Source organism: Triticum dicoccoides, chromosome 3A (genome assembly GCF_002162155.2).
Source record: "Triticum dicoccoides isolate Atlit2015 ecotype Zavitan chromosome 3A, WEW_v2.0, whole genome shotgun sequence".
Taxonomy (NCBI): domain Eukaryota; kingdom Viridiplantae; phylum Streptophyta; class Magnoliopsida; order Poales; family Poaceae; genus Triticum; species Triticum dicoccoides.
Genome location: NC_041384.1, coordinates 637,261,029 through 637,271,813, shown reverse-complemented (window position 1 = coordinate 637,271,813; position 10,785 = coordinate 637,261,029). Strand labels below are relative to the sequence as shown.

Genomic DNA, 10,785 nt, shown 5'->3' with positions numbered 1-10,785 from the left:
TCTATTTGATATTCCTTTTCTTCGAAACACTGAAATAGGCAAGAAAACAACAATTTGGGTTGGGCCTCCGGTTAATAGTTTAGTTCCAAAAATAATATAAAAGTGTTTAGTAAAGCCCATAAACATCCAAAACAGATAATATAATAGCATGAATACTTCATAAATTATAGATACATTCGAGACGTATCACTAGGTAGCATTCAACATCAAAAATTATGTTTTTATCATTTACCTACTCAAAGACGAGCAGGAATTAAGTTTGGTGATGTTCATACATCTCCAACGTATCTAATTTTTTTATTGGTTCATGCTGTTATATTATCAATCTTCAATACTTTATATGATTTATATGCAACTTTATATCATTTTTGGGAACTAACCAATTAACCCAGTGCCTAGTGTCAGTTGATGTTTTCTGCTTGTTTTTGGTTTTCGAGAAAATCAGTACCAAACGGGGTCCAAACACTATGAAAAATTTTGACGATTTTTTATGGACAAAAGAGACCCTAGAAGCTTCGGGAGGAGCCTAGAACACAAACAAGGAGACGGCAAGGCAACAGCGTGAGCCCTAGGGGTAGGCGCAAGGCGCGCCCTGTTACCTTGTGGGCCCCACGTGGCTTCGTCTGACCTAATTCCACTTCTATAAATTCTCAAATATTAAGAAACCCTTAGAGAGCCACCCAAAAGACTTTTTTCGCCGCCGCAAACTTCTCTTCTTCCGCGATCCCGTTTGGAGGCCTTTTCCGGTACTCTGGCGGAGAGGGAATCGATCATGGAGGACTTCTACATCATCTTTGTTGCATTCCGATGATGCGTTAGTAGTTCACCACAGACTTACGAGTCCATAGCTAGTAGCTAGATGGCTTCCCCCCTCTCTTTGATTTTCAATGCAATGTTCTCTTCTATCTTCTTGGAGTTCTATCCGATGCAATCTCCGTTTGCGGTGTGTTTGTTGAAATCCGATGAATTATGAGTTTATGATCAGATTATTCGTTGAAAGTAATTGAGTCTTTTCTGAACTTTATTATGATCATTATGATAGCTTTGTATTTATCTCTGATCTATCCGTTTGGTTTGGCTAACTAGATTGATTTATCTTCAGTGGGAGAGGTGCTTTGTGATGGGTTCAATCTTGCGGTGTCCTCGCCTCGTGACAAAAGGGGTAGTGAGGCACGTATTTGTATTGTTGTCATTAAGGGTAAAACAATGGGTTTTATTCATATTGCTTGAGTTTACTTTGTCTACACCATGTCATCTTGCTTAAAGTGTTACTCTGTTTGTCATGAATTTAATACCATAGATGCATGCTGGATAGTGGTCGATTGGTGGAGTAATAGTGTAGATGCGGGAAGGAGTCGGTCTACTTGTCACGGACGTGATGCCTATATGTGTGATCATTGCCATGAATATCATCATAACTATGCGTTTTTCTATCAATTGTCCAACACTAATTTGTTTGGCCACTTTATGATATTGTTTCAAGATAGAATCCTTTAGTGAAAACTATGGCCCCTGGGTCTACTTTAATCATATTAATAAAACCAAAAATACCTTGTTGTAAATTATTTACTTTTCTTTTTATCTATCTACCACTACTATATTTAATCCTTGCAAGTAACGAGTTCAAGGGGATTGACAACCCTCTTGCCCGTGTTGGGTGCAAGTATTTGATTTGTGTCTGTAGGTGCTATTAACTAAGATTTGCGTGGTTCTCCTATTGGTTTGATAACCTTGGTTATCACCAGGGAAATACTTATCTGCCACTATATTGCTTCACCCTTCCTCTTCGGGAAAAATCTCAACGCAGCTCACAAGTAGCACCCATCTAGGGGGGAGGTCAAGGAAGAAGAAGGAGGGGGCTCTCTCCCCCTCTCACCCGGTGGCGCCCCCGCTGGGGAAACCATGTTAGCAGTGGTGGGCGCCCCTGGGAGCCTTACCTGCCACTGCTGGGCTTTCGTCGTCCGCCACTAGTAGGCAGTCCTACGGTAGTGTACCCATACCTAATGTCGGAGCGCCGACTGCAGCTTCTTGAGTAGATCCGGGCAAGGCGCAAAACCCGGATCACCGCGGGGCTACTTTTGGATGCGGTGGATCAGAAGGAGGACTTGGAGGTGGAGGAGGAGGTGGTGGAGAGGAGGAGGAGGATGATGTGGGGGACGTCGGGGCCGCAGATTTGCAGGTGGAGCAGTAGGCGATGCTCGATTATCTTTGATCGAATCGGCAGCGGAGGCCAAACGCCATCGTCTGCAGAATGCGGAGGGGGAGCACGCTATGAGCGTCGACGAGATACTCGCATAAATGGATGAAGAGGAGTCAGATCCCTCCGACGCGCCCAACTACCCGGCACCCGATACGGACGTTGTGAACATCTTCAACGAGAAATCTTAGTTTAGGCTAATGTGATGTACATAATACGTAAAAACATTTTTACATGGTTTGTATGAATTTAGGGCATGGAATATGAGATACTCGATGCTTAGCATCAAGTACAAGGTGTGATCGGCCGATCCCCGTGAACATGTCCGATCTGTTTCGTGGGTGTGGCAAGTCCTATTGTAGATGCTCTCACATCAAAACTACTGCTTGAAAAAACCTTTTGACCTCCGAGTCTAAGGTTAACTTCACCGCACGACCCCATCTTGTTCGGTCCCGTTCGTTCGGGTAAAAGGGACAAACAAGTAGGCCCAGCGCGACAGCCCAAACCCATTTGATCCGTTTTGTGTTCGAACCGATCCATTTCGAGGGCAAATATGCGTCGGGTTTTGGTCGCGGCGGATAGTAAACGGACGCGTCGCTCGTCCGCGTCGAGGCCGCGTGGTGGGCGGCCACCTACCTCCCATCCGCCAACATCAATGCGCATGCACGGCCGGCCCCGCCTGTCATCCGCCCGGGCGAACGGTCACGGTCCTTCTTAAATGGGGAAGCCGTGGACCGGTCGTCGTCCACACTCCCTCACTCCACCCCGCGGCCTCCTCGAAACCCAACAACCCAAACCCTAGCCTCGAACTCGCAGCCATGGGGATATGAAACTAGGGCCATAAGGGGAAGCACGACCGCAAGGCTGGCTCCTCGTTGGGACGCCGCCGCGGTCCGTGAAGAAGGAGGAGCCCGCATCACCACCGCGTCGGACCCCTGCGCCGCCCGCGTTCTTCATCGCCCCACGGTCGCCGGCGAGCGTGACCGGCACTACATCCACGCGGATGTATGTCGCCGCTACTGGGAGATGAGGACGCCGCTCCCCTGGAGCGACGTCCACCTCCCCAACAACTGGCATTTGTCCACCGACCGCATGCCGATCCCGCCGGTCCCGGTGACGGCCCTGCGCGCCACGTGGAGATCGAGCGCCGCCGCCACCTTCTCCCGGACGACCTCTACTATGACCCCATGTGCGCCGCTGACTTGGGCCTGTGGGACACATGGTTCCAGGACGAGCACGACACGCGGCGGGCGTCCTTCTTCACCGGCACGTCGACGGGGCCGCGGCGGCCACGTCCAGAGCGCCGAGCGACTACTCCCCAGGTGCACGGGCGTACGCGGGTGCGCGGCCTCACGCCCACGCCGTCGCCTTCGCCATCTCTGTCACCACCACCACCCCCTCGCATGACAGCGGAGGAGGAGGCCCGTCTCATGGCGCGTGTCATGGAGGACTCCATGCGCACGCACGATGAGTGCCAATGGGAGGGCCTCGAGGAGATGATGGCCCTCTCCGCGGCCGGCGACGTCGCTATCCCCGAGCTGGAGATGGTGGCGGCGGAGGAGGTAATGGAGGGTGCGTTAGTGGCCGCGTTTCACCCGGGCCTGCTGGGCGCAGGCCGTGGGGGGCGTGAACTGGTGCACGCCGCCGCGGTCACCGGAGGGGGACGCGTCGCCACAGGAGGAGGTGGTGCAGGCAACTGCCACCTTCCAGCCCGCCCCGGCGCACCAAGGACCGCCGGCCCATCTCTGGACGCCGCCGGAGTACGTCGACCTCGTCAGCAACGATGACGACACCGACGGCCACTGAAGACGGCGACGACGACGGCATCGACGGGCACGGCAGGAGCGCGTGGGCGATGTTTTTTATTTTGTTTTTATGTTAATTATGGCACTGGGCCATTAAGTGAACCGTGAAACTTGTCGTTTTGTGACCGTGACCCCTAACTCATGTTGTACGTTTTTTTAACTGCGTTTATTTACTTTTTAAGTCATTTTATTTTAGTTTTTCTGTTTTTTTATCACGTCCAACACGGACATGATTTGGGGTGCGGCCGCGCGCTGGACACACCCACGACCCAACGGACAGAAACGGATATGGACGAACCCATTACCGTCCTAAAGGGACAAAATTTGGCTAAAACAGACATTCGTTTGAAGTTGTGCGGTGATGTTGGCCTAATTTCATTTAGTAGGACGAAGACCTCACAAAGTGCGCACCCGATCCATGGCCACAAATATCTGGCGCACGGCTTTGCGGCCGGACAAGGTGCCCGCCCCTTTGACTGCGTTGCCACGCATCATCCGCCGAACCGCGTACATGCCCCCAAAGTCCCATTGTCAGGGCCACATTCAATGGCCGAGCTCACTCACGTGACGCAGAAATACAGCACGGCAATCCCATGTTCAAGTCAACGAACCCAAGCTCTTTATTTACTCCAAACGACGACGAACGAGACAAGAACAAGATCCAAAACGGAGGCGCATCAAGAGCGTCCATGGATCTTGAATCCAAGAAGCTTCCTGTTGACTAGACTAGACTAGACATGTTTGAACCCAAGAAGCTTCTTGCACGCCTTGAAGATGTGGCCCCTCTTCTTCTTCTTCTTCTTCGTCTCCTCCTGGCCGATCTCGTCGTTGCTCGCCGCGGCGTCTCCCGGCACCGCGGCCTCCGCCACCTGAGTCTTCTTCTGCGCGTCGACCTCCTCGGGCGCCTCTGCCTCGTCCTCGGCGTCGTCCAGGCCGTCGTGGATCCGCCAGTACCCCTCCGAGAGGCCGGACGCCGGCTGCCTCCGCATGGAGAAGGCCCGCCTCACGGCCGCCTGGAAGCCGCCGCCGCCGCGGTGGCCGCCGGTGGACTTGCTCCGCTCCACGGCCGCGAACCTCTGGGAGGCGGACGAGAGGTTCCTGACCATGGCCGCCGCGCCGACCGTCGCGCCCTCCCACTTGCCCTCCTTCGCCGCGGCCGGGGGCGGGGCCGGCTCCGGCTCCGGCTCCCCGCCGCTGGGCGCCGGAGGGGACGAGGCCAGGTTGCGGTAGCCGTTCATCCTCCCGCTTCAGTTACCGCTGCCGCTACCAGTGTAGTGTACTGATCTGCGGGCGTGGGGCTGGTGGCGAGGAGGTTCTCGGGTCCGGGATTTGTACTCGCGCGCGCGGTGGAGTGGATGCGGCGCGTGCGCGGTGCTCGTCACTCGTCAGCAGCGGCAGTGGAGAATGAGAGCGGAGGGCGTAGTGCTGTGAGTGTGAGATCAGCCGCGCCGGCCTTGTCGCAGTGGTGTGTTGGGTTGGGTTTGGGGCCCCGCGGGAGCGTCCAATTTGACCGCCACGTCAGGGCTCCGGCCACGCGGTATCGGCCCTGTTTGGATCATGGGTTAGAGCTAGTTTGGGTTAGTTGGAGGCTCAAATAACCCAAAAGTATTCAAATAGGAAGGGTTAGAGTGGGTTAGTTCTATCTAACCCAACTATCCCGATGGAAAGGTGCTTATTTAAGTTAGAGTGGGTTAGAAAATAACTCTAACTCTAACTGTGTTAGAGTATCCAAACAGGGCCATCGTGACGCCAGTTCGTATCCACGGGAATTTCTGCGCTACAATCCAGTGCATATGGATTCTTTGTCGCCTTGACATGACGTGTCACCAACCCAAACTACTATATCACCCTCTTATCTGGCATGAATTCAGGCGCTCTAACAGTGAACGAGCGTGCACTCGCTCCCCTGTTGCGCGCGGCTAAAGATCAAGTTCAACGGACTCACTATCCTGGTAGTTTTGCATCAGAAAATACAGATAGAACTTTCTCTAGTGGACACGACATGTTCTGCATAATTCGAGACTCAACGATAACCGCGGCACACTCACCATATCCAGTGACTCGGTATGCCGTTCGGCACCATAAAAATACCGATTTTGGCTGAACAGACACAACAACTGGCTCTGCAACATTTTGGTACTCGAGGGCTTGAGAGAGGGGCAATGATGAACAAGGAGCTTCAAGGCGATCGATTTGAGCTCAGAGGTCAGGCATTGGCGACGGCAATCCTCTATGGGTGGCGCTATGTCGACGAAGGGGCAAAGAGGGTGGCGGCAGGGTGGTGCCGGACGGGGGAGGGGCGACGGGGCAGGACGTGTGGTGGCTAGGGTAGACTATCATAGGGGGTTGTTATGTTTACCTTCGTGCTTGATACAGACTGGTATGTACCTTTGCGGTGGCATTCTCAACGTAAATATTGACGAACTCCATGACTGCCGTTTCGGGAAGTTGGACTACGGCCGCTTCGCTATTATTTACTCGCTCCGTAAAGAAATATAAGAGTGTGTTGATCACTAAAGACAGAAGGAATACTAGAGGAGGGGTGTTTCGGCCCGATTCCGCCCGGGAAGTTGGTGGAGCGCGGCACCGAAGGAGTTCTGAGTGGGCCCTTGTATCGTCAAGTTGAAGAACCTAAAAACCTACACCACCTTACAAATCCAGATAGATGGAATGCCCACTCTTTCGAAAAAAGAAAGCAATGGCATAAATGGGCATTCGGGCCATCATTTAAGGAGGGGGCGAAAGTCACAGTGGGCTGACTATGGGCCATTGGGGGGTAGCGGCCTTCAAGGTGACACGGCGGGTTGAGCGAGTGGCTCCGAAGTACACTCGTGCATTTGCTTGTCTAAAAAAAACACTTGACAGAAATTGAACAAGAAGACTCTGCAAATTCGTACGGACAAAAGGAGCGGCACCGACAACGAACCAGGATTCTTGCTCACATTCTCCTGCTTTTACAATCTCCCGCTGTACAAAAACTGAACGAAATTTTCGACCGCGTGAGACGGTCAGGGTGGCATTTGGGAGCGGCGGTGGTCGTGCGGCGGCCAGTGCACCCCCTCCCTGGGGCATGGCGGCGGCAATGGCGCCGGCTGCGCGAGGTACGTCGGGTACCGCTGCCCCGGCATCAGCACCGACAGATCCGCCACCTGCAGCACCGTCTGCACCTGAACACATGGCAGATTTTAACTATTCAGCTATGTACCGCGCACGCATTGCGTGAAAATTGAAGGGGCTAGCGTTGAGTGGCCACGGAGCCAGATCAGGACGGTCTTACCATGGGCGGGCTCCGGGGCTTGCCGGGCGAGCGGTGGCCACGCCGGCGTCGGCCGCGCGGGGAGCCGGCTGGCGCCTGGAACGCCTGGGGCCTGATGAGGTGCTCGAAGATGGCCATGAGGAGGAAGATGGAGATGAGGATGGCCGTGGCCGCGAAGCCGAAGGAGATGGCGTCCATGGACGTGCCGAAGTCCCTCAGCGTCGTCGCCTCGCCCCTCGCGTCGGCAGCCGCAGCCGGCTCCGACGGCGCCATCGCGGCCGCCCCCGGTGGCCACGGCCTCGACCTCTGCCCAGACTCGCTCATGGCGCCTCCTCCTTGGGCCTTCTTCACAGCCAAAACAGCCCCTGCAAATCGATAACATGGCCCTCATAAGCAAGTAAATCTACTGAAAAAACTCAGTAAAGTTCAACTATAGTAGCAGCACTCCTACTGAACTGGTTCTACACTATGAGGGATCAGTTGAGCGAAGATGAAAAGCACCCAGAAGTCAGAACCATGTACTAACACATTGCAGGAAAATGAGAACTACGATTACATACCTTGGTTGAGAGTCTTGCTTTGCTGTGCTGATGGGGTGATGAAGGCTCAGTGCTCGCTGCCAAATTCCAGGACTGGAGCGGAGGAAAGAACCTACAGGAAGCAGAGCTAGCCTGGCTGCAGCCTCTACTTAAAGGGAGGCACCCACTGGCCCAAAAGCGAGATCTCAGCTACAGATCCGGTGGTGGCAAATGTGGCGGGAGGAGAAAGAAAGAAAACCAAAGGGAAAATTTCATATGTTTGGAGGAACAAAAAGAGTGCCGCGGGAAAAGGCTGCCACAGCTCCATATAGAAACGCGCGAGATTGGTACTACGAAAAATAATCCCGGGATCATGGTTAGTGGCTCCCCACTCCCGTGCACTCTCGAGTCCGTATGCTGCAGCCCACATGATCCTCCTAAAGACCAGTGAAATGATTCGTCAGAGTGCTCGCATAGGTATAGCCAAGGGGAAAGCGAAAAGGGACGCGGGGAAAAAGCGGGGCGTGGAAAGACGGGAAGTTTTGCGTCGCTTTGGTGCACAGATCAGGGACCGGTTAGGGGTTAGCCTGCGATAGGCATCATGGTTGCTGTCAGGTAAGTGGCATCGTACAGAGATTTATGTTGGTATTTGATGATTTGGATCACTGGGGCCTCAGCATGCATTCGTAGTGAGCGAGGTTAATCAGGGATCTGACAGTGTTGAGGGAGAGGACTGAAGGAAGCACCTACTGATGCCAATGGCTAGGTGGACTGTTGCCAGTAGCAGAAAAGATGGAGAATCCAGTCTAATACTACAGGCCAGTAACAGTGTCAGTGGAGACTGTGCGAGGCTGCACGCACCAAAGTCCTGAGTCCTGACCCTCGATCAGGGTGAAAAGTAGTACGTGGGGGCGTGCAAGGTACTACAGTACTGATCCCGGGTGCCCATTCCGACGGGACTGATTATGCACGCAGTGAAGAAAAAATCCTCTACTACTCGTATTTAGGATCATCTTAGGAAACAGCAGAGATAAGTAACCCTCCAAAAGCTGCGTGTCAATGTCAGTAGACCGACTAGTTTAAGCTCGTCTTCTTCTCCGGGTGCAAAGTGGTGAAGAACTTTGCAACAAGATAACCTAATTAAGCAACTACACAAGTGTAATACATGTATCATCCTTCTGACACTGGCGAGTGATGGTTCTCTTCACCTCTTGCTTACTTGGGCGATACTACTGCGGGCAGTAAATTAGTAACTGATGATTGATTACACATGCATCAACCATCTCCTTTCTCAGGCACTAGTCTCTTCAACTCCCCGTATATAAAACACGGGTTATATGTCTTCCTATGATGCCTTCCTCCTTCCACAAATGATCCTGTCTCCTTGCCTTGAGCATGCATCAACCCAAGCCAATTAAAGAGAGAAGAGGACGCCATTAGTTTTATCTCAATGCTTGCTTCCAAAGAAAGAACTCGGTACTTGCGAGTAGGGAGGCAACTAATAAAGTGCAAATCGATTTTTGCAGTATTCAATTACGAGCATCGGCGTAGTGTCTGCCGAGGAGGAGGGCATCGGCCGGACCGTGCATTTGAAAACCAAAATCGTGTACGTACTCGGTTACGATCTACTCTACTTAGAACCCACGTGCGTGCAAGAGAGGCAGTGACATATTGGAGAGCGATCGAGGGGGGCTAAATTATGAAAGTAGACCTCAGATTAGACCTCTTGCCCCTGCTTTGTGTCGCGGCGCTGCCCCAATCCCCTAACCCAAGCAATCATCCAGAGGAAAACAATGGGTTTAAAGCAAGACGGACAAGTAGAAAGCAAAACATAAGGGATGGAAAGTTAGAAAACTAATCACCTATGAAAATTAATAGGGTTGACAGGGAATGGAAAAGGAAGGAAGTTCTTGGTAGACAGGGCTTGGTTAACAATGAATGGCCACGCGATCGACAGCGGCGTGGTGCATGCAAGCAAAGATGAGGTGATATGAAAAGAAAGACTAGACCGGAATCGGATAGATGGATGGAACGACAGAGAGTGCATGAGGAAACAGAGGCTAATCCATGTGACATGAAGGCCAGATGATACAGTAACGAAGTGTGCTGTGGATGATTGGTTCCAGTTACTTCGTTATTTAGCAAGACGTCTTCTTTATATCATTGCATGTAAAGCCTGCGTGGAGGGAGGAGCGGATGATGGTACGTAGCCTAGGGGAGGCGGCCTAGAAAGCAGGAATTTGAAAAGGGAGAAAAGACCTTTTTCCCGTGCTGAAGGTCACATGCATGGCATGCATATGGAGGGGCTCACATGTCTCCCTCCTCCTAGTTCAGGACTCCACAGGAGAAACTAACTAGGGCAAATCGGTTCAAATCAAATGTTTGGGATGATTCCGTGCGATTGTTGGCTCTTTGCAGAGACCGTAGGAGCAACTTCAATGTGCCGACTCAAATGGACAGCGATTTTGTTTTTTATTCGTTTGGATCGGCTCGGCGGACAACCATGTCCGCTTTCGTGTTTGGGTCAGCGCTTCCGCCCAAAGCTCGCCCGACCCATTTTTTAGAATGCACAAAAAAAATTACCGCAAACATTTTGAAAATAAAAACTGTTAATTAAACATTAATGCTGGTCACAAAGGCCGACCAGAGTTCAGGAGTCCACATTTACATTAACTAAAATATTAAATAAAACTTAAAACTATGAGGAGTCGCGCTACCCTAGGCGTCCTCGTCGTCGTCAGGGTTGGTGAGGTCGATCAGCGTCAGCGCCGGGCCAGCCCAAGGGAACGTCGTCGACCACGCTCTAGCGATGTCGTCCGCCACGGGTTGTACCGCCGCCGGCTGGGCTGGCCCACCACGGGCAAGGCGCTCCTTCTCCCCTGCATTCCGTGTCGCACTCGAGCTGCTCGAGGTACTCGCCCTCGCGGAGCTCCTCGGCCAACCTTCGCTGCCGCCATTGCTCGAGGTAGGCCTAATCCTGCACCGGCATCACCCCCAACCAGACCGGCG

General features: G+C 52.6%; 2 protein-coding genes across 2 annotated transcripts; both read right to left on the bottom strand.

Annotated features, from left to right (window-relative positions):
- Window positions 1-4,598: 4,598 nt before the first annotated feature.
- LOC119269793 lies at window positions 4,599-5,547 on the bottom strand. The gene has a single exon (XM_037551715.1). It carries the CDS (start codon window positions 5,238-5,240, stop codon window positions 4,734-4,736), a length of 507 nt encoding a protein of 168 aa, XP_037407612.1. The 5' UTR covers window positions 5,241-5,547; the 3' UTR covers window positions 4,599-4,733.
- A 1,319-nt stretch (window positions 5,548-6,866) lies between these two features.
- On the bottom strand, window positions 6,867-8,053 carry LOC119272409. The gene is made up of 3 exons (XM_037553902.1): window positions 7,819-8,053; window positions 7,280-7,623; window positions 6,867-7,169 (listed from the first exon to the last, which is right to left on the bottom strand). Exons 2-3 carry the CDS (start codon window positions 7,580-7,582, stop codon window positions 7,011-7,013), a joined length of 462 nt encoding a protein of 153 aa, XP_037409799.1. The 5' UTR covers window positions 7,583-7,623; window positions 7,819-8,053; the 3' UTR covers window positions 6,867-7,010.
- Window positions 8,054-10,785: the final 2,732 nt, after the last annotated feature.